General features: G+C 51.7%; 1 protein-coding gene across 2 annotated transcripts in view; it reads right to left on the bottom strand.

Annotated features, from left to right (window-relative positions):
* The window catches only part of MAML3 (mastermind like transcriptional coactivator 3), a 296,232-nt gene continuing 274,341 nt past the window's right edge, over positions 1 to 21,891 (bottom strand). Inside the window, exons 3-5 of one of the 2 annotated variants that reach the window (XM_054172585.1) lie at positions 7,812 to 8,051; positions 4,483 to 4,567; positions 1 to 1,391 (exon numbers count right to left, since the gene is read on the bottom strand). In XM_054172585.1, the coding sequence (XP_054028560.1) occupies positions 400 to 1,391; positions 4,483 to 4,567; positions 7,812 to 8,051 (1,317 nt within the window). In that variant the 3' untranslated portion in view covers positions 1 to 399. Of the gene's footprint in view, positions 1,392 to 4,482; positions 4,571 to 7,811; positions 8,052 to 21,891 lie in introns of both variants that reach the window. The other variant, XM_054172584.1, reaches the window with a different exon arrangement.

Raw genomic sequence — 21,891 nt, forward strand, 5'->3', positions numbered from 1 at the left:
TACCTCAGGTGGGAGATGTCAGAACCACTGCCTACCACTGTGCAATGAAGCCTCACTTCAGTGGGGGGGGAAGATCAAATTCTCCCCACCAGAGGCATCACCTGGCTCTTCCAGTTCCCCCATCCAGCCCCCACCCCACACACAGAGCTGCCAGGCAGTGGAGACAGCTTGCTGGAAGTCTTGGGATGCTGACGTTTTCCTCCTCCCCTGGATCTTCCGAGGCCGGCTACAGATCAGCTCAGTTTGCAGGACTCCAAACAAAAAGAGGACAAAACAACCCCCCAGACCAACTCAGACAGAAACCCAACAACCCAAGGATGGGGAGAACATCCATCTTGCTCTTCTCTTTGTTTTGTTTCCCAAATGTAACAACCACAGCTCCAGACTATACAGACCCACTCACTGGGGGGTTCCAAACAACTCATCGAGTTCCTGTATCCACTCGTCCCCTGGTCCGCTCTTAATGATGGAGTCCACAAGGTCTGCACCCTCTGCTAAACCAGAGAATGCCCCCCCTGCTCCTTCACTACTGTAGTTGTAGGCTATGTCCTGAGTGGGATTCCTCTCATAGGCCTGGCCTTGGCTGCTCTGAGCAAAGTTACCGCCTGGCATTTGCTGCGTGGGAGGCTGCCCAAATCCAGACATGGTGGGGACCCCTTGGCTTATTGCAGGCATTACCATCGGCCTGGCCTGGCTGGCTCCTTGTTGTCCAGGTAGTGGTTGCAGCAACTGTCTGCCCATTGCTGGGTTGAGGGCTCTTACTGTTCCACTGGAGTCCACAACTGTCTGATTAAGCCCCTGTGGGAAATGCTGCTTGGACAGCCGTGGCTGCCCGGGCTGCATGGGGTACGTTGTGCCGTTGTTGAAGGGCCCCATTTCGCCGCTAGTCCTTCCGGGTATACCTTGTAAACCTCGTTGCTGCCAGTTCTGTGTTCCTTGAGGGACAGTCCCCATCAGGTTTTGAAGTCGTGGTGCCTGTGCCCTTGGTAAGACCTGGCCCACAGCTCCTTTCATCTGCTGCTGATGCTGCGTCAGGGCAGAGTTCACCAGCATGTTCTGCCCGAAACTGCCGACCATACCCACCGCTTGTCCAGAGGCAGGCTGCCTCGTTCCCTGGCCTGTGTTATGTGCCATGTTCATGCCACTTTGGTTTGGGTGCTGCAACATTTGGCTCATCCCTGTGCTCATACTGTACATTCCTGGCTGGCTGGAGGAGGCGTTGCTGTAAGGGGCCATGCCCATGTCCGACTGGCCCGCGGTGGAGGGCAGCGTGCTCGGGTTCTGCGAAGGACCCATTGCCATCATGCTCGCGTTCTGGGCCATCAGTCGAGATGTCCTCATGCTCTGCAGTGCTGCTTGGTTTCTCACAGCTGCTATATCCTGGGGAGAACCTACAAAACAGAGAGAGGAAGGTAAGAAAAAATACCTGCAACACTGCCAATCTTAATTAACGTGTCTCAGCAGAAGAGGGAATCAGAGAACTGTCAGGGCTGGAAGGGACCTCAAGGATCAGCCAGTTCCAACCCCCCTGCCATGGGCAGGGACACCTCACACTACATCAGGTTGCTCACAGACACATCCAGCCTGGCCTTAAAAGCCTCCAGGCATGAGGGCTTCCATCACCTCCCTGGGTAACCTGTGCCAGTGTCTCACTACTCTCACGGTGAAGAATTTCTTCCTAACATCCAATCTGAATCTCCCCATTTCTAGTTTTGTTCCATTCCCCTTAGTCCTATCACTCCCTGACATCCTAAAAAGTCCCTCCCCAGCTTTCTTGTAGCTCCCTTCAGATACTGGGAGGCCACAACAAGGTCTCCTGGGAGCCTTCTTTTCTCCAGACTGAACAGCCCCAACTCCCTCAGTCTGTGCACATAGCAGAGCAGCTCCAGCCCTCTGACCATCCTCGTGGCCCTTCTCTGGACATGTTCCAGCACCTCCAGATCCTTATTGTACTCCAGACCTGGATGCAGTACTGCAGGTGGGGTCTCACCAGAGTGGAGTTAGAGGGGGAGAATCTGCATCACAGGATCTCAGACTGCTGTGCTTTCTGAGTTGAGTGAATCATTGTTTCACTTGAAATTTAGCAGAGAGCTAAAAGGTTACCCATCCCTGGGAGATGTGCTAGTTGCATTTCAGAGATCAGCTGCATTTCAGAACAAGGTTCCCCACCTCAGTCTGATTGCAGCCTCTGTCCTGACCTGCCAAGTCCCCTCCCTTTGAAGGTGGGAGTCAACACAGATCAAGTGCTACCCTAAGCAGGAACCACTGCCCACGTTATGCATTCAGTTTGTGAAGCAGGATGCTGCTCAGCAGAGAATGCCATCGATGCAGACAAGCAGCCTAATTTCCCTTAAGACCTAAAATGAGGCTGGGAAGGTCAAAAGGGCAATGATTGAGTGAGTAATTCTCAATTATGACAATTTTGGGATGTGTACCCAAAGGGATTCGTGGCTCCAGACCCTTGAGGAATGGAGACAATGTGATTGCATGAGTGATGCATGATCACAGCCATGGCTGCTTCCCTGGGTAATAACCTACTCAGAAGCCTAAGCCAGCCAGCCACAGGAACTGCAGTGCTTCAACAGGCCTTTGCCTACTTCACTAGGACCAGAGATTAAATATCTAAGGAGTGACCTGGGAGTCAAAGCTCCCCTTCAGAAGCAAATGTGAGTCTTTCTTTTTGTGTGTGTGTCTTTTCCACCAGGACCAGTGACAACATGCATGGAAAGAAGTTAGTCCCCAAGACTCCAAGGCTGCAGGTGCACCATGATTCAGGAGCCCTCATGCTCCTCAGATAAGCCTAATTCAGCTCCCAGCAAGCAAGTGAGACAGCTTCCACTGGTCTCCTTCAGTGGCAGCAGAGCAAGCTGGGCTTCAGCTCACCATTTGAAGCCCTCTTTAAAATATCTCCATTGTCTTTCAAAAGTAAGCCTTGAAAATGGAAATGTCAGGCTCAGAAGGCCAATCAATTTTTTAATAGCTCAGGAGGCATAAATGAATGGATTTTCTATATCACTCCTACTGATTAAGTCTATGGAAAGAAGAAAAATTGTTTTTGGTGGACAGTCAGAGCAGGGAGAGTGTATTAGGGAATCAATATTCTAAGCACATTTCATTCCACCTTAGGCCAGTGAGGGGAAGCCAGAAAAGCCTAACCTTGTTAAATCCCACACCGTGGCAAGCTAGCTGAGCCATGCTTGTGTCTTGCTTTCGTGGTGTGTGGGGGGCAGCTATTGATTTCTGAGACAACAATATGCTCCTGTATTTACTATCTTTATTTAAAAACAATTATCAGAGCTCTTGATTATGCCATGGGTTCACTGTGGTTTGAGTCACTGCCCTACTGCAACTCTGCAGGTGGAGCTCTGAGAGCATGAGGCACGCAATTAACCCTGGCGTGAAGGCTGGCAAAGAGAAGATGTAAATATAAGGCTTAAGATACAAGGAGATATAAGGACAGGCTGAGAGCCCTGGGGCTGTTTAGTTTGGAGAAGAGAAGACTGAGAGGGGTTTTAATAGATGTTTATAAATACCTGAGGGCTGGGGGTCAAGAGGGGGGGTCAGGCTCTGCTCACTTGCACCCTGGGATGGGATGGCACTGTCATGAATATGCAATGCCAGTGCATGTTCATTTCATGTCTGTTTAGAAGCCATGGTTAGTGAAGACATGCAGCTGATGCTTTGCACCTAAAAAGCATCAGCATTAAGTTCTTTTCCTACGCCAAAGTGATTGCATTTGCAGTCTTCAGCTCTCTGTGAGCACACTGAATTGATACTTGCTGGTTTGGAGATGATTAAAAAGTACAAATCTCCATTTACATCTTGGCTAGCTCACTGTTTGCCACACCTGACATCTATCAGTCACTCCTCCAGGTAAGCATGACCTCTCTGAAGTTCTCTGCTCATCAAACGAGGCAAAGTGGGGAAAGAATAAGAGGGAACAAACAAGGTACAGCAGGAAGCATTAGACGAAACAGGAACAGGTTGCCCAGGGAGGTGGTGGAAGCCCTCATGCCTGGAGGTTTTTAAGGCCAGGCTGGATGTGGCTGTGAGCAACCTGCTGTAGTGTGAGGTGTCCCTGCCCATGGCAGGGGGGTTGGCACTGGCTGATCCTTGAGGTCCCTTCCAACCCTGACAATTCTATGATTCTATGACTCTACAGATGAAAAAACTCAGCATGATGAAAGTGGAGGCAAACAAGATAAATTCACAGGACCCAGCTGTCAAAGAGGGAAAACAAATGCCAAACAAAAAAACCACAGCTCCTGGTGAGGGGAGCAGAAGGGAAGTTAGGAGCTCAGTACACACACCTGGCCATGTCCCTCCAGAAGAACACGTGGCACGTGCCAGGGTGCAACAGCCTCCCTTCCCCTTCCGGCACACTGCTGAAACCCTGCTCTTCACAAAACACATCAACTTCCACGTGCCCTCAGCAGGCACAGGCATTGACTCCCAGACAGGAAAAAAGAAGGTGACTTTTACCTTGGAACTGATTGACCTGTTGCACGGGGTAGGGGCTCCGCTGCTGCTGCAGGTGCTGCCGAGGCAAATGCGACTGCTGCTGCAACTGCTGGAAACGAACGAGGGGAGGAAAGCAGGAGAGAAAAAGATGATTAGTTAATTAGGGAGCTGAGAAAGGGGCTGGTGGCAGAAGCACTGCAGCAGAGCTGCAGCATTTCTTATCTAGCAAGCTGTTCTGGAGAGACAAGCAGAGTCTTTTGAAGAGTTCTCCTGAGAGCACTTGGGCTGCTCAGCACACAGGCTCCCTTTGGTTCAAGAAGGAAAAAGCAGAGGCTAACATCAACTCTCCTCTCTTAAAACCACTTCATCTCGACCTCTACAATGCAAACTTAACTGTCTTCAGGCTGAGAGGGAAGGATATGAAATGGCTTTGCTCACCCAGGTCTAAGGGCAACTGCAGCCTCACATCCTTTCCTTCCCCCAGCCTTGCCAAGGTCTAGAGGTTTCTAGAGGTTGGAAGAGACCTCAAAGATCATCGAGTCCAAGCTGTCACCACAGACCTCATGACTAAATCATGGCACCAAGTGCCACGTCCAATCCCCTCTTGAACACCTCCAGGGATGGTGACTCCACCACCTCCCTGGGCAGCACATTCCAATGGCTAACAACTCTCTCTGGGAAGAGCTTTCTCCTCACCTCCAGCCCAAACTTCTCCTGGCACAGCTTGAGACTGTGTCCTCTTGTTCTGGTGCTGGTTGCCTGGGAGAAGAGACCAACCCTCTCCTGGCTACAACCTCCCTTCAGGTAGTTGTAGAGAGCAGTAAGGTCTGCCCTGAGCCTCCTCTTCTCCAGGCTAAACAACCCCAGCTCCCTCAGCCTCTCCTCACAGGGCTGTGCTCGAGGCCTCTCCCCAGCCTCACTGCCCTTCTCTGGACACGTTTCTGTTCCCTGTACAAGACTCTCCCCTACCTCTGCACTCCAAACAGTTGCTGCAAGGAGTACTGCATCCTGACCTGGGCACTGTAGCCTGGGATCATTCCTGTGCCAGAAGAGGAGCAGCTACAAAGGTGCTCTTGTGATTCAGTGAATGGTATTTGGGGAGCAGGTGCCTGCTAAACGCTTCCCTCCCTTGACCCAGCCCACACTGCTCCCCTGTGGTAATTTTCTAGGAATGCTCATGCACCTAAAACAGAACCAAGGGCTGATTATAGAGTCAGAGAGTGTGTTTGCCAGAGCTTTCAAAGCCTAGGCTATCTTGACTAAAGACTTACTAAAAGGACAGGTCTCGGCGCGTCATCTGCAGCTGTACAAACACTGTGTCCAAACCCAGGGATGTGTAAGGAAGGCAGCAGAATGGCAAAGTTGGGGAAGAAGCAAGTGCTAATCCCTGTGTTCAGAAGTATGTGTTATGAACTAGCATTGAACCTTATTAGGCACAAACCACCCAGAAGGCAGGAGCCTGAGGACTGTGACTTTGTCACTTTGCACCCAGGCCAACACACCTGCCAGCCTCAGCCTGTGGTTTCAACACTTACAGGCTTGCCTTCAGCAGCCAGGTCAGGGACTGGCTCCTGGGTGATGCATTTGAATTAGCCTAATCCACAATGGGGGAACATTACTGTACCCTCACTCCTCTGCACTTGTTCACCCCTGAACCAGTTTATCCTGGTTCACCCCTGAACCTCTTTATCCTAGGAGCATCCTTCCTGCTCCTTGGGGGTGAATTTGACCATTTCCCAGGAGGACCAGGAGAAGGGGAAAAGGCTGTCAGTATTTCTGTGGCCATACAGCAATGCACAAGTTCTAACTCTGATTAAAGTATGCCCCAGATCTTAAACTGTGTTTCCCCAGCAAGAGAGGCGAAGCCAAGCTAAAAGCAATTCCTGACCTATTAGAACATTATCTAGGAAACATGAGAGGACTGCAAGTTAAACTGGGCTATGAGCTTATAGGAACTGAACAGTGTGACTTTCTGATGGGGTGCTTTTAAACTGCAGCCAAGTTAAACATGCACAAGACATTACCAGTCAGGCTGGGTCATTTGCAACATGAATATACTGCAAAGCCCAAGAGCTCCACTGCAGCAATTCCACACTGCCACTGTGAAAGGTGGTTTGCCTGTGGCTCCTCCCTTGATGCTGCCTCTGCTTTGTGCTAACTTAATTGCTCACTCCAGTATGTGATAAACCAGATTAAAGAGTTGATCTGGGTAAATACTAACTTCTTCTTTCTCTGCTAGGTTACTGCTAACCCACATCTATTCTTTGTCCCAGATCACTGCATGGCTCTACATAGCTTTTACCAGGGCAAGACCACAGTCAGAGGGAGGGAAGGGCACCAGCAACTGTAGAATAGAATAGAATAGAATAGAATAGAATAGAATAGAATAGAATAGAATAGAATAGAATAGAATAGAATAGAATAGAATAGAATTAACCAGGTTGGAAGAGATCTTTGAGATCATTGAGTCCAACCTACCATCCAACACCATCTAATCAACTAAACCATGGCACCAAGCACCCCATCCAGTCTCCTCCTAAACACCTCCAGTGACGGTGACTCCACCACCTCCCTGGGCAGCACATTCCAATGGCCAATCTCTCTTTCTATGAAGAACTTCTTCCTAACATCCAGCCTAAACCTCCCCTGGCACAGCTTGAGACTGTGTCCTCTTGTTCTGGTGCTGGCTGCCTGGGAGAAGAGACCAACCCCCACCTGGCTACAACCTCCCTTCAGGTAGTTGGAGAGAGCAAGAAGGTCACCCCTGAGCCTCCTCTTCTCCAGGCTAAGCAGCCCCAGCTCCCTCAGCCTCTCCTCATAGGGCTGTGCTCCAAACCCCTCCCCAGCTTTGTTGCCCTTCTCTGGACACCTTCCAGCAGCTCAACATCTTTCCTAAACTGAGGGCCCCAGAACTGGACACAGGACTCAAGGTGTGGCCTAACCTGTGCAGTGTACAGGGGCAGAATGACCTCCCTGCTCCTGCTGGCCACACTGTTCCTGATGCAGGCCAGGATGCCATTGGCCCTCTTGGCCACCTGGGCACACTGCTGGCTCGTGTTCAGCCTATTGGCTGTAGCTGCAGCAGGGTCTGCTTCTGCCAGAGCAAAGGCACCATAAGATACCAGGTTAAGAATCAACTTTTCCAGTGGAACCTGGGCAATATTGGTCAAGCTAATAGCAGGGCAGAGGCAGATGCTTCTTCTTTGATAACCACTGCTGAAGTACTGTGACAGGAGCCACAGAGAATCACCTACCAAACACAGGAGGCAGGGTTGGTGTTGCCCAGTCTCTAGTGCTCCTGCTCTCTTACTTGTGTGCACTGAGGTTCCTGAGACAAAGGGATACTGTACCTGCTCTGCCAGGATCTGCTGCTGCTGCCTCTGCTCTCTTAGGAACTGTTGTTTCTGCTGCTCTATCACGTGGAGCTGGGCTCTCTGCTCAATCAGCATCTGCTTCATGATGGCTGCCTGAGGTTGGTTTCCCAGGAAGGGACCCCCAGAGCTCGTGCCTGTGACCACACTGCTGGAGCCCGGTGGGACAGAAGGCTGCATAGGCCCCGTGGTCCGAGACAATCCCACCTGATGCTGCTCCTGTGCAAAGAGAGAGAGAGAGAGAGAGAAGGCCTCATTACTCCCATGGGCAGGGGAAATTCTGCCTCATTAACAACAAGTGTTGAGTCTTTGAGTGAAGACTGGAGCTTGAACTAAGTGTCTTTGGAAAGATGCTTGTGACAAAGCCACAGGCTGTTCCCTGCAGGGAGCAGGGAGCTGGTTCCTCTTCTCTCCTGGAATTCAAAGCCACCACAGATGAAACAAGAGCACTTTAAAATTCATTAATAATCAAACAATTAAGTTGTGTACTAGCTTTAGTTTCATTCAGGATACTTAACTTCAGGGGCATGTTTTCCCAACCTTTTTCTCCCTCATCATGGAGACAAGAAATGTATTTTCCCTCCAATTCCCTTTCTCCATAACATCACTTTCACAGTCCCCTGGACTGAGAAGCCAAGGGTTTAGGTGCACATGACAAAGAGCAGGAGCTAGCAGGATTCATTTCCCACTACATCATGTGGTTAAGATTTCCATCCAGCACCAAAGGACCGAAAGTGTGTAGCTGAAGGGTGTGTGATGGCACAACCACCTTCTCCTACAACCACCCTGCTTCCTCAGCCAATTGTTCTACCACCAAATGACACACCTGGCTGGAAAGGAGAAGCAGGAGAAGGAAAGGAGGTCTGTGGGTTGGAATGGGAACAGATTCAGTAAAATAATAATTAACTCCCCTAATACTAACACTAGTAGAAAGTACACAAGGTTATATTCAGCCCATGCAGTGTCTGTGAGCTGCACATTCCCAGCAGTGAGTGCTGGATGTAAAGCACTGGGAGCACCACAGCTCCAGTGCAAAGGTGACAGCCACAGCAAATAGGGGAGCTGGCTTCAGAGCAGAATGCTGGGTGAGACCCTTCAAGGATGGGAGCCATCAGGAGAAGAGACCATGCCAGGGAACCTGTCCAGTTTATGGTGAGAGTGACAGTTATGGGATGGAACACTTGGGTCGGCCGCCCTGGTTTTGCTCCTCCTGGCTTTAGGACCTGGCTGACTCAGAACCGGGAAGGACCTCCATCACTACAGAGACCCACACATCACGGCTGGCCGCCAGGGTACCAAAGTCTCTTATCAGCTGCTCTTACCCAACCCGCAGCTTTCCTCCGCACTGAAGCTGCTTCTGTGGCTACACCCTGCGAACCCGGGGCAGTTTCTAACGCAAGCGGCTGCCGTTCAGCCTTTGAAGCTTTTAGCTGCAAACCTCCTCCCACCGGCCCTGGTTTTACAAACCCCGGCCCCGTCCAGCCGCCGCGCCCGGCGGGGCTGCAGCCACCGGCGCCGCCGGCAGGTGTCGCTGCCCGCCCGCGGCCCGGCCCGGCGGGACCGAGAGGGAGCAGCGGCCCCGGCCCCAGCCCGGCGGGACGGAGCGAAAGCAGCGGGACCGACCCCTGCCCGGTGAAACCGAGCCGGGAGACAGGGGAAGGGACGGTGGAGGCCACTTTTCATCAAGAGCTGGGAAAGCCACCCGCACATCCCGGCTTGCGGTGGCGGTGCCGGTACTCTTCAGCTCTGCTGGGCTGAGCATGCCCTGGAGCATCTGAGCTGGAAAGCAAAGTCCACAAGGGTCCTCTGGGCTACGGTCCCCCACTCATGGGTGCCCGTGAGACCTCTATTATGGGTGTCATCCCAGGTAACCCAGGCCATCTCTTTTTTGGGGGACCAGTTGCTAAATCTGTGACCACTGCTCCTGGGTAGCTCCAGCTTCCTCAGGGGCAGAGACTGCTCGGTAGGAGCAGCTCCTGAGAAGCTCTTTAGCTGTCCCGTGGTGATGGGGATTCATTCAGAAACACTCACTTGCTGGAAAGGCCCTCAGTCACTTCAGGATCCTCCACTCAAAGCGTGCCAGGGTGAGGGTTAGATTCCTCTGCTTTGCTGACAGTTCAATTACTGTGTGACTGGGAATGTATAAAGGAGTAACTCCACGGCACCCACCCCAGCCCCGTCAACGAAAGGGTTAAAATCGATGCCAGAGTGTGGCTTAGGAAATTAGGGTCAGCCTTTCTGCATGAAGGTCAGCTTTTCAAGGACCCTTCTGAGGAAATAACAAGAAAATACCATTTGTCCACATCTCTACTCTGCACAGATATTCCCTGAAGGGCTCTCTGCTGAAAGGCAGCTCTCCAGTATTTAGGTTCCTTCTCTTATTTTAACATCTGCCCTGGTTTGAAAGTTCCCTCCCAGCTCCTCTTTCCATTTCTCCCCCAGTCTTGCCTCGTTGCACTTTACAGCCTGGTCAAGCACGGTAAGAGTGAGGGCAGCTGCTGGGGCTTCCCCAAGGCGGGTCAGGGAAATGCACCCCCCTAAGGATCCCCGATCCCTCAGCTGCTCTTGCACCCAGCCCTGCTGCTGAGCTGCTCTGGGGAATGCACAGAGACATCAGCTGTCTCCAGCAGAGTGGATGGCAAAGGCTTTTTCTTACCACTCCCTGGCCCTCCCCCGACTTCTGATGAAGTCATCAAGCTACAGATTGCATAACTGATGCACAGAACTATCTTGTGTTATACTGGGAGATGGGCCAACTGCTTCCATTTATAGACAAAAGCAATGCCACGCTGCCAAATCATGGAGCCTTTGCTGCAGCCACTACAAGGGAAAAGGAAAGGGGGAGGAAAAACCCAGGAGCCAAAGGGCATGCTGTGGAGTGACATCAGCCGGAGCTTCCTCTGCCGAGGCTCGGCGCACAGCTGCCGCCGGGGCTGCAGCCCCAGCCCTCACTGAATGGCTTCACAACAGTCTTGGGACAGAGCTGCTGCCTTGGCACAGCTGAGGGACGTGCTGCTGCCCCGGTAAGGCCGCAGCTGGCACTCTGCTGTGTGCTGTGCTGCCTCACAAGTGAGTTCAGAGCTGACACAGGAGCCCTGCCAGCTGACAGCAGCCCCCTGCACTCTGCAGCCATGGGGGGAACGCGGAGAGTAGCACAAAGGTTTTTGCTCCCAGCGCTGTGCCTTTAGTCATTTAGAGGTACAAGAACTTAGCTACTCACAGTGAAAACTTCCTGCTTCCAGTTTTAATGCCAGCTTTAAAGCCAGGCCTCCTTCATCAAGCTAGAACACCACGCTCCCACCCGGAATATTTCTTCTCTTTTCCACTTTTTTTGGCCAAAGCTCTTCCCAGCCCATGATGAAAGGCCCCACTGACGTCACCAGGAGCAGCCCTGGGTTGTGAGTCCCCAAATCAGGAGCACAGGCCAGGCAAAAGGTCTCTGCAGGCAGGAAAGTACTCCCTAGCACCTAGCAGAGCTCTTCACCACGAGCACCTTTGCAGCCTGGCAGTGCTGCTCTCAGCCTCCAAGGTGGAGGCTGTGCATCTCTGCCCAGTGCTGGCAGCAGCTCGGGGCCAACAGGGGCTTGCAGGTTTCTTCAGCTACCCAGCCATGGGTGTGCACATCCTCCCTCCTGCCACTGTTCTCTCTAGAGGCCCAGCTCACAGATGAAACCTGGAAGTGGGCTGAGTGGTACATGATTGTGACTGCACTGTTGATGAAAGAAGTAATGCTGAGCTCTGCAGGGCTGCCTCTTACAAAACCATGCCTGCTCCAGGCTCAGACACAGTCTCACCAGAAAAGCCTAGCACCCAGTTAAGCAACTTAGGTAAAGTGCAGCACTCACACAATTACAGAGCTTCAAAACCAAACTAACTGACAATGCTCTTCGCTCTTCCAGTGCCTGCCAGCTCTCTCATCCTCCTACTGCACTCTGAGCCTTCCTCCTCCTCATTCCCTGCTGTCCTTTTCTCCTCCTTACACACTCTCCCCTACCTCTGTGTTTTCCTTCCTCCACCAAAGGGCACTGCTGCCTCTTCAGACACCCTCATCAACACCCCAGCTACCCAGCCCCTGGCTGCAGAGCCCAGCAGCAGCTGACAGCACTGATACCCAGCAGCCTATGCCACAGCCTGACTCACCCTGTGACTCAGGCTGCCACCGCTCTGGAAGGATCCCCTGAGGATCTGCACCAGCAAGAGGACAACCCAGCTCCTTCCCCCAGGGCCCTGTGCTCCTGTGTGTGTGGGCACAGTGATACAGGAGTGCCCTGCATGGGTATAGGCACACAGTCCCTGAAAAGCTGTCCTGGAATGGGAAACACAGACTGTTATCACTCAGCCTGTCTCGCACAGAATTGTTAGGGTTGGAAGGGACCTCAAGGATCATCCAGTTCCAGGCCTCCTACCATGGGCAGGGACACCTCACACTACAGCAGGTTGCTCACAGACACATCCAGCCTGGCCTTAAAAACCTCCAGGGATGAAGCTTCCACCACCTCCCTGGGCAACCTGTGCCAGTGTCTCACCACCCTCATGGGGAAGAACTTCTTCCTAACATCCAATCTGAATCTACCCACTTCTAGTTTTGCTCCATCCCCCCTCATCCTATCACTCCCTGACACCCTAAAAAGCCCCTCCCCAGTATTCCAGTAGCTCCCTTCAGGTACTGGAAGGCCACAATAAGGTCTCCTTGGAGCCTTCTCTACTCCAGACTGAACAGCCCCAACTCCCTCAGTCTGTCTCCATAGCAGAGCAGCTCCAGCCCTCTGCTCATCCTCATGGCCCTTCTCTGGACACCTTCCAGCACCTTCACATCTTTCCTGCACTAGGGACTGCAGAACTGGATGCAGTACTCCAGGTGGGGTCTCACCAGAGTGGAGTAGAGGGGGAGAATCACCTCCCTCGACCTGCTGGCTGTGCTTCTCCTGATGCAGCCCAGGCTCTGGTTGGCTTTCTGGGCTGCAAGTGCTCACTGCTGGCTCATGCTGAGCTTCGCCTCCACCAGCACCCCCAAGTCCTTTTCTTCAGGGCTGCTTTCAAGGCAGTTGCTGCCCAGCCTATATTGGTGCTTGGGATTGCCCTGATCCAGAGTGTTACAGCTGGGAAGATGGCACAGTGTGACTTTGGATTGCTCACTCTGGCTGTTTTCAACGGTGCTCAAAGCCACTGTGTGCTACCTGCAGGCTGCAAGCAGCTCTCTCCTGGTTACAGTGGCTTGTGCAGAGTTACACAGACTCCAGCCAGGACCAGGGAAGCTGCAGGTCTGCTCTGAGGACCTCACTCAGGGGCAGGTGAACCTGAGAGGCCAGTATATGCAAGGAGGGTGACAGTGTTAAGGCTTCTTCCCCTCACAGACCAAGTTCAAACACACACTGGCTCTCACCAAGCCTCCCAGGGACCTTCCTAGGACCTCTCCTGTCCCTGCATCCTCAGCCACTTGGGTTTTTTTCAACAGCCCAGGGCCAGAATGGGAGAAAACCAAAGTACTGGAAGGGCCAAGCTGCCCTTCACAGGGCACCACTGCCACCACTTCCAAATGGCCAGGATAACACATCTGGGCAGGTTTCTGTAGCTGCAAAGCACCCAGTACTTTTGTAGGGACCTGGCTGCTTAGTTAACACCTACATGGGAGTTGCCCTCTGCTGACAATCTGCTCCTTAGCTCAGCAGTAAGAGCACAAACCCTGAGTCCTCACAGTGTACTTCCAGGGATCTCCTGGAGCAAGGGGATCCTTCACAGGAGTTCAGGGATGATGTATATGCATGCAGGTACAGTTATGCACAGTGAGACAGAAGAGACTTTCAAAGGAGAACAAAGGGGACTGGAAAAGGCATTTGCCTCTGTCTCAAATCTTAGATGCCTCCTCCTGATCAAGCAGTGATTTATTCCTTCTGCATGCCGTTCAGTCTCCCAGCTACAGCTAAAAGCAGTCACACAGTTTTCTTCCAGAACAAGCAGAATGACCACCAGCTGATGCCCCAAGAGCTGGGCAGCTGGGTGTGGGTAGGCACAGCCAAACCTGCTCACCAGCCCTCCCTGCACAGCCTGACAATCAGAGCCCTTGGATGCGGTGAGCTGACCCTGCTCCTGCCATGGAGGCAGAGCAGGACCACAGGGACAAGGGGAAAGTTCCAGGCAACTGCTGGCAGAATTCAACAGAGGGTGAGTATTCCACACCTGGGAACCAAGTGCTTCCCAAAGAGCTGAGGGGAGTGGAGACTTGAAAGCAGGCCTTACTGTGCAGGCTGGACGACGGGACGTGAGCTCACCGTGCTGCTCTGTGGTATGTGCTCTAATGCAATCCTTGGGTATACAAAGAGAGGAAGAGCAAACAGAAGCCAGGAGGTGGCTTATCCTGCATACTGCATTAGAACAGCACCAGGAAAGCGGAGACAATCAGACCTCTACATTTTAGAGGCAGAGCAGGAAGAGAAGCCACACAAATGATGTGAGGCAGAAAGTGTCTGCCAGCGAGCGACTTGAAGAGCTCCATCCATTTAGCTTGCCACAAAGCAAAATGAAAGGTGTTTTGACCGTGCTGTACAAAAATACCTTCATGGGAGAAGAAATCCTTTAAAGAGTTCTTTCATCCAGTGAAGAAGGCAAACCAGAGGCATGGGCTGGAAGCTGAAGGCAGATCCAAATCAGAAAGAAGAACGGGATTTTTTACACTGTGATTTCATTACCCCTCAGAAACGGCAGACCTCCGGGTTTTGATGTCTTGGAGGCTGTGACAGCCTCTGGGATAAACACAAGGTGGTGGTGTGACTGAATGGCCTGTGATGGATGAACTAGAACAGCCCTTCTGCCCTCACCTCTGAGCTGCTGCTCCCTGGCACCCTCTGGCACCAGGCTGGTGCTAGGCTGGCAGGCACTGCTCCTTTAGTGGGGGGCTCGTAGGTACTCTGTGTGCACACAGGGTAAAATAAGGGGGTCCTCAACCTACCACTGAGACCAAACCCATTACTCCATTTCCATCTCCTGTGTCACAGTGAGACATCTTCTCTCCCCAGCATTTTCAGAGCAGCCTGAAAGCATGTTCCCATATCTCCCCCCCAGAACTATTGCTATTAAATTCCTTGCAATGCTGTTACTTATTGTTGTCTGGCAGCGATCTTGATCCCTCTCTCTAAATCAGGCTGCCCAGAGCAAAGCCACCTCTCTCAGAACGGTGCCACCTGAGAGACTAAGGGAATTACAAATCCATTCAGCTCAGGCTCCTTGCCTTTTTCTTGTCTTGCCTTGAAAGAGCCAGCGTGCAGGAGCAAGGGACAGAATGTGCCACTTTACAGCTCTGCAGAGTGGATGGCTTCACCTATTTCCTCTGTCATCCAGCCTCAGGGAGGGGCTGCAAACCTCTCCCCAGGCCCCCCCGGTTGCCATGGTCTTTCACACAGTATCTGAGCCAACAAGATCCCTCTGACGTTTGACACCAGACCTCTGCGTGCAGCCAATTTGTTTTCCTTTCACCTCCCTTCGCCTGCATCTCTCCTGCCCCTGTTTGCAATACAGTTTATTCTTTCCACAGAACAAACAGGGTCTGTCAGACCATTGCTGCTTGTGTGGTTTTGTTTGTTCATTAGAGGGACTAATTGCTTCATTTCTGGTGACAAAGTAGGTAACAAAGGGCTGTAAAAACGAGCAGCTCTTTTCCTACCACCGTTTGAGAGCTAAAGACCATCAGAAATCAGTCTCAAGGACCGGGAGGCAGAAGGGGTGGTTGTTTTACTGGGTGGCCCCAGAAGCCCTGCCACCCCACTTCTGCTTTCAGCACAGTGGTTTGACTCCACAAATCCTGAGCAGAGCTGGTGGGATTCAGAAATCCATCAGAATGCTGTCAAACTTCAACCAGCACACCTAAACCAGGCTCACTGCTGCCTCTTACAAAGAGCGACTCCAGCGTTTTCTCCCCTCCCCAGGAATGAAACCTTTGCAGGGGAAATCACTCCTGCTTTTCAGTTTTAGAATCATAGAATTGTCAGGGTTGGAAGGGACCTCAAGGATCAGCCAGTTCCAAGCCCCCTGCCATGGGCAGGGACACCTCACACTACAGCAGGTTGCTCACAGCCACATCCAGCCTGGCCTGAAAAACCTCCAGGGATGAGGCTTCCACCACCTCCCTGGGCAACCTGTGCCAGTGTCTCACCACCCTCCTGGGGAAGAACTTCTTCCTAACATCCAATCTGAATCTACCCACTTCTAGTTTTGCTCCATTCCCCCTCATCCTATCACTCCCTGACACCCTAAAAAGTCCCTCCCCAGCTTGCTTGTAGCCTCCTTCAGATACTGGAAGGCTACAAGAAGGTCTCCTCAGAACCTTCTCTTTATCCTCAGTTCTCTTTACCCTGGGTTTCAGCAGCCAGTTCCAAGGTAGGAAGCTTAATGATATAATGCTTGGGTTTGTGTGCTGAGGAAGAACTGCTCATTTAGCTCAAATAGCTAGTTTCCCTCTGACTGCAATTTTTTATTGGTCATTATTTTTAGGGGGGGGGAGGGGAAAGCATCAGGCCCAAATTAAACCTGAAACAGCCTCTTTGCATGCACCTCTTTAAAAAAAAAAATGAGAGAAATCAGGATACCAAATAGAAAAGCATTTGTGAGGGGTAACATTGAGATGAGCTCTTCTTGTTTGCTTTAACGAGTCACAGCCCCTTGCAAGGCTGTGGTTATAACCTACCACCTACTCAGTCACTTCAGTGGAAAGTGAACCTTGAGGTCCTGGGTAAGTCTCCCCACAGATATGCCACACACATGCTGTGTGTGGCAGGGGGCAGTGCCTGTGCTACCAGCTGGCCCAGAGGAGCTGGGAGCCGAGCTCTTGTGACTGGCAGGTCTGTGAGGCAGCCAGAGCAGGCTCTGATGCTCCTACCCAGCCCTGTGATGGGAAGGAATCCTCTTGCTCTGCAATCTCACCTGCTCTTGAGCAGCCTGCACCAGTGAGGAGCAGTCAAGTGAAACGGTATTTTACCTGATTTTCATAGGCTCACAGAAGGCACTGGGTTGGAAGGGACTTTAAAAGGTCATCTAGTCCAAACTCCTTGTGGGAGCAGGGATATCTGCAACTCGATCGGCTTGCCCAGAGCCCCATCAAGCCTGACCTTGAGCATCACCTGGGATGGAACCTCTACCACCTCCCTGGGCCACCTGTTCCAGTGTTCCACCACCCTCACAGTAAGGAACTTCTTCCTGGGGTGCACATTTTGTTGCAGGAGTGACCTGGTGGCGTTAACCGAGGCACTCCTTTGACCTGCAGAGTGACGGGCTGCACAGACAAGTTTGTGTGAGGCCAGCCTGGGTGCGGTTTTACAGCACAGTGGTTACTCAGAGGTTACTCCCACGTACAGCTCCCACCCCCCGGGAGTACAGAGCATCCCTCCCTTCCCTGAAGAGCAGCTGCCTGGCATTAGTGTTGCAGGGCAAGGTCTGAGGTGACTGCCCATATGCCGCAAAGCCAGCCCCTAGCCAGCCGCTGGAGCCCTACTCCCCAATGCCTGCCCACAATCACCGCCCCTGGTTCTGAGCTCCGGCCCCCAAGCAGGGCTGGCAGCAAGGAGAAAGGAGGGTGAGGGTTTGAAGAAACACCAAAGTGCCCAACCTCATATTTGATGTCTATTACGAAGGCTGTAATTACTCCTCTCAAAGTCTGCTGCGTGAAGCGCCTGCCCTACCGCTCTGAAAGCACACAGCAGCCCTCCCGGAGCAAAAGGCAGGAGGAGAGACTTCAAAAGCCAGCCCACACAAGAGCTTTTCCACACCCTGTCCCTGCTGCCTTTTACCACAGGCACGGCTTGAGGACTTGCAAAGGCACAAATCAGGCTGCTCCAGAGGAGCTGGGACTGCCCTCGCCAGGTGCCAGCTTGGCCCTGTCAAATATCCCAGGGCTTCAGAAGCTGCTCGGGGAGCAAACTGGAGCAAGAACTGAGTACAGAGGTGGCTGGCCCCCAAAGCTGGTGCCTATTAGAAATCCTCCTGCTAAAGATTTTAGCTTTAATCAATGCCCCATTCGAGGCCATCCTGGAGCAGAGGGAGGAAAGCTAATGGGAAGCGTAAGGCTAATCACAGCTAGAGAGCCCCAGGGAAGGGCGGCGGGGGGCGGGGGGGGAAGAGAAGAAAAATGGAAGATGAAAGCAGGCAAATGGTTTAAACAAACAGTCACACAGGGCCAATGAAAAGGGGGAACAGAGGGAAAATGACACAATAAAAATAAATGCTGTAAGAGAAAGGAAAGCTTCCAGCACACAGAGGGGAAAAATGCGGGGCCTGGCAGAAGCAAAAGCATGAGCGAAAGATGCTCTAATGGAGCTCTCTAGCAGCAAACACTAAGCCATTACCAGGCAGCCCCTTCCCTTCTAATGGCCCGAGCCTGTACCACATTATCACCTTGTACCCCATGGAGTTCACCGGTTGTTGAGGTATTTCACAGAGCCTGGCTCTAGCTCATGCCTGGCAGAAGCTGCCTGAAGTCTCCCGCGGACGAGTGCAGGGATTTGTTTTCTACCCTGAGTGAAATGTTGTTAAATTTCCCCTTAGTTGTTTCGTTTGAGCATAAACAAAAGGTGTTGGGGTTTTTTCTCCACACTTAGGGGCATTTTTCAGATCCTTTTTCTCTGTGCTGTGATAAATGAAATCCCTTTCATTTTTAGAGAGTCAAGCTTGGCACTTGTGCTGCTCCTCAGCAAGCAGCCTGCAATTTGCCAAGCCTGAAAGAATCCTGGCTGAGAAATAAACACAGTGGGCCATATGCTCTCCTTCCCATATGCACAGGGCACCTTACCTCAAAAATTGGGAAAAGGCTTGCCATCACCCCGTGGTGCTGCTCCTGCCAAGGTGAAAAAAAAAACCCCAAACCAAACAAGCACAGCAAAGGTTTGGGGCTGTCACAGAGGCACCCTCTTTCCTGCGTGCCTCCTGCCACTGCCTTGGCACTGCCACTGCCTTGGCTTCTCCTCTGGCAGAAGCGTGGTGAGGGGTCAGGGAGTGCATATGCCACGTCCCTGGTGCTCACAGGAAAGCTGCAGTATCTCGACTGGTATTTCCTGGCACTGCTTGCTCTGCAAGGGAACAATCTGCAGAACACAACTGTTCCTCTAATACTGCTCTTCCCTAGCTCGTTCACACTGTGCCCTCACGGGAGGAGGATCACACGCCAGAAGGACGCGGGTGAAGCGAGGACTTCTCTCTGCTCCACGCTCCTCAGAAGCACAGAAGGAGGGTGTGCCACGTACAGCACAGTGCCTCTGGTCTCTGGGGCGCCCTGGCAGACCTGGAGTGTGACTGATGGAAACACCAAAGCAGGTGCATTGGCGTTCTTGGACTGGTCATGAGTACAAATTCATGCAGAAATTCACGGAACAGAATTAACCAGGTTGGAAAAGACCTTGGAGATCATTGAGTCCAACCTATCACCCAACACCATCTCATCAACTAAACCATGGCACCAAGTGCCTCATCCAGGCTCTTTTTCAACACTTCCAGTGATGGTGATTCCATCACCTCCCTGGGCAGCACATTCCAAGGGCCAATCTCTCTTTCTGTGAAGAACTTCTTCCTAACATCCAGCCTAAACCTCCCCTGGTGCAGCTTGAGACTGTGTCCTCCTGTTCTGGTGCTGGTTGCCTGGGAGAAGAGACCAACTCCCTCCTGGCTACAGCCTCCCTTCAGGTAGTTGTAGAGGGCAACAAGGTCTCCCCTGAGCCTCCTCTTCTGCAGGCTAAAATTCCATGATCTTCCCCTGTCCAACACCTCCTTCAAAGAGCTGGAATGATTCCCGTGTCTTTGGCTGCAGGTGCTTGCCCATGCAGCCTCTCTAAATTCCTGTGGTAGTTTTAGGCTATGCCTTTACAATTTTTTCACAGGTCTTGAACAGAAAAGCAGTAAAATGTAAATAAATCACTGTTGGGTGTAAAAAAGAAACTAAAGGTAATTCTAAACAACCCCAGTGGAGAGATAAGGAACTTAAACTGGTTGTACCAAAACAACCTCCCTTCTCTTCTCGCTTCGTCGCTCTGGGAGAGATACTGACTCACTTCTGCTTGACTTTGGCTGCATTGTTGTGGTATTATTGACTTCCCTGCTTCTGTTTCTTCTCCCTTTTGAACAGGGGGGCTAGGAGGAGGCAGAGAGGGAGAAGCTAGTAGCTTTGACCAGGGAGATTCTTATGCTGCTTGTTAATTGTAAATGCCTATAAATGTTGTATATTTTGTACATATTCACAGAATCACCAAGGTTGGAAGAGACCTCAAAGATCATCAAGTCCAACCTGGCACCACAGACCTCATGACTAAACCATGGCACCAAGTGCCACATCCAATCCCCTCTTGAACACCTCCAGGGATGGTGACTCCACCACCTCCCTGGGCAGCACATTCCAAAGGCTAACAACTCTCTCTGTGAAGAACTTTCTCCTCACCTCCAGCCTAAACTTCCCCTGGCACAGCTTGAGACTGTGTCCTCTTGTTCTGGTGCTGGTTGCCTGGGAGAAGAGACCAATCCCTCCTGGATATATCCACCCTTCAGGTAGTTGTAGAGAGTGATAAGGTCTCCCTGGAGCCTCCTCCTCATTGCATTCCATTGTAGATTGTAGTTTTGCCTGTAAACACAGCTTTCAATTGCTCCCAACTGAGCTGGGCTGGCCAGTTTCATGTTGGGGGTGGGTGGGTGGGGTGAATTTTCAACCCACCACAATTTGAGAGCCAAAGCTTTCCCAAAGGTAGCCAGCAAGAGCAAGGGAAGTGGACTTCCACTGCAGCTGCCCAGGAAGGCCACATCATCTTTGATGTGGTTCCCAGTAACTAGCTCCTGCTAAGCTGAGGTGGCACACCAGGGCTATAATTTCACAAGTCAGTTCATTTTTGCATCCTTGAATCCATGCTACCTAGCTCCAGTACTTGAAACCTGATTTTTCTTCCACCTTGGGCAAGGTCTTTCTGTCTCCATTAGCCCCCTGGCCTTTGTTTTGGCATCCAGTCTTATCAGCTCCAGTGACAGCTGAGACAAGGGATCCTGATTTGGGCTATGCTTAGTTTGCCATTAACTCTGGCATGCTCCTCACTGCATGATCCCTCCCTTCTCTCTGAGGTCTCCTTTACTTACATGGCTAAGGAGAACTCCACTACTGAATTCATTTCTTTTGCAAGGCCTACCTCAGCTCAGCTTTTGGCAGTACTGAGTTTAATCCTAGGCTTCCATGTCTCCAAGGTATGGCCTCCTTTGCAGATCAAGCCCTTATTCACACCATCTGAGGCTTTCTGGATAGCCTTGATATCTATTCTGAGACAACTGCTTATCTCCCAAGCTTTAAACTTCCTTTCTGAATGCTTTTTTGCCTCCCCTTATCCTGCCATCTTCCTAATGCACATTTGTGTTCACCAGCTTAACTGGCCCTCACAGCTGCAATCCCTGCTGTCCTTTTCCAGCCTTTGACTCACCCCTCAAGCCCTGCCTTCTCCCACCTTTGCTGGAGACAGGGCTCTGCACAGGATTGTGTTGCTCTCTCTCATGAGAGATTTAACAAAGCAAGACACAATCTCCCTCTTCCTCTGATTACTTTCCTTCATGTCTTGCCTGGCTCTCCCCTCCTGGCTACTGAGGTGGTGGCTTCACCAGTGGTGCCCAGCCCTTCTGCTTGTTCTGGTGACCTCACTGCACTCTGGTTTCTCATCACTCTTGCCCTCATCCATCTCCTTCCTTTTTATATCTCACTTCCCTCTTGCTCCTTCCCCTCACACCACAAGCACACTTTATCTTCATGCTTTTTAAAGAAACAAAAGAAAACACAATAAATCCAAACCCCCCCTGACTCCAAGTGCCTCTTCAGCTCTCACCCCATCTCTCTTCTCCCTGTCATCTCTCAGCTTATCAAGCATACAGCCTACAATGTATATGATTGAGATGGAATTTAGTCTCCATCTCCAACACAGATTCTCTTCCAAACAGGCTTTCGCTCCTCGCCTGCCACAGAAGGCAGTGTCACAGAGCCTCTAACATCCTTTGTCTGGCTGCAGCTCTGCACTATCACACCAGGCTTGCTGTCACAGCCTGTCAGCTCCTTCTGACCACA

Source organism: Dryobates pubescens, chromosome 24 (assembly GCF_014839835.1).
Source record: "Dryobates pubescens isolate bDryPub1 chromosome 24, bDryPub1.pri, whole genome shotgun sequence".
Classification (NCBI taxonomy): domain Eukaryota; kingdom Metazoa; phylum Chordata; class Aves; order Piciformes; family Picidae; genus Dryobates; species Dryobates pubescens.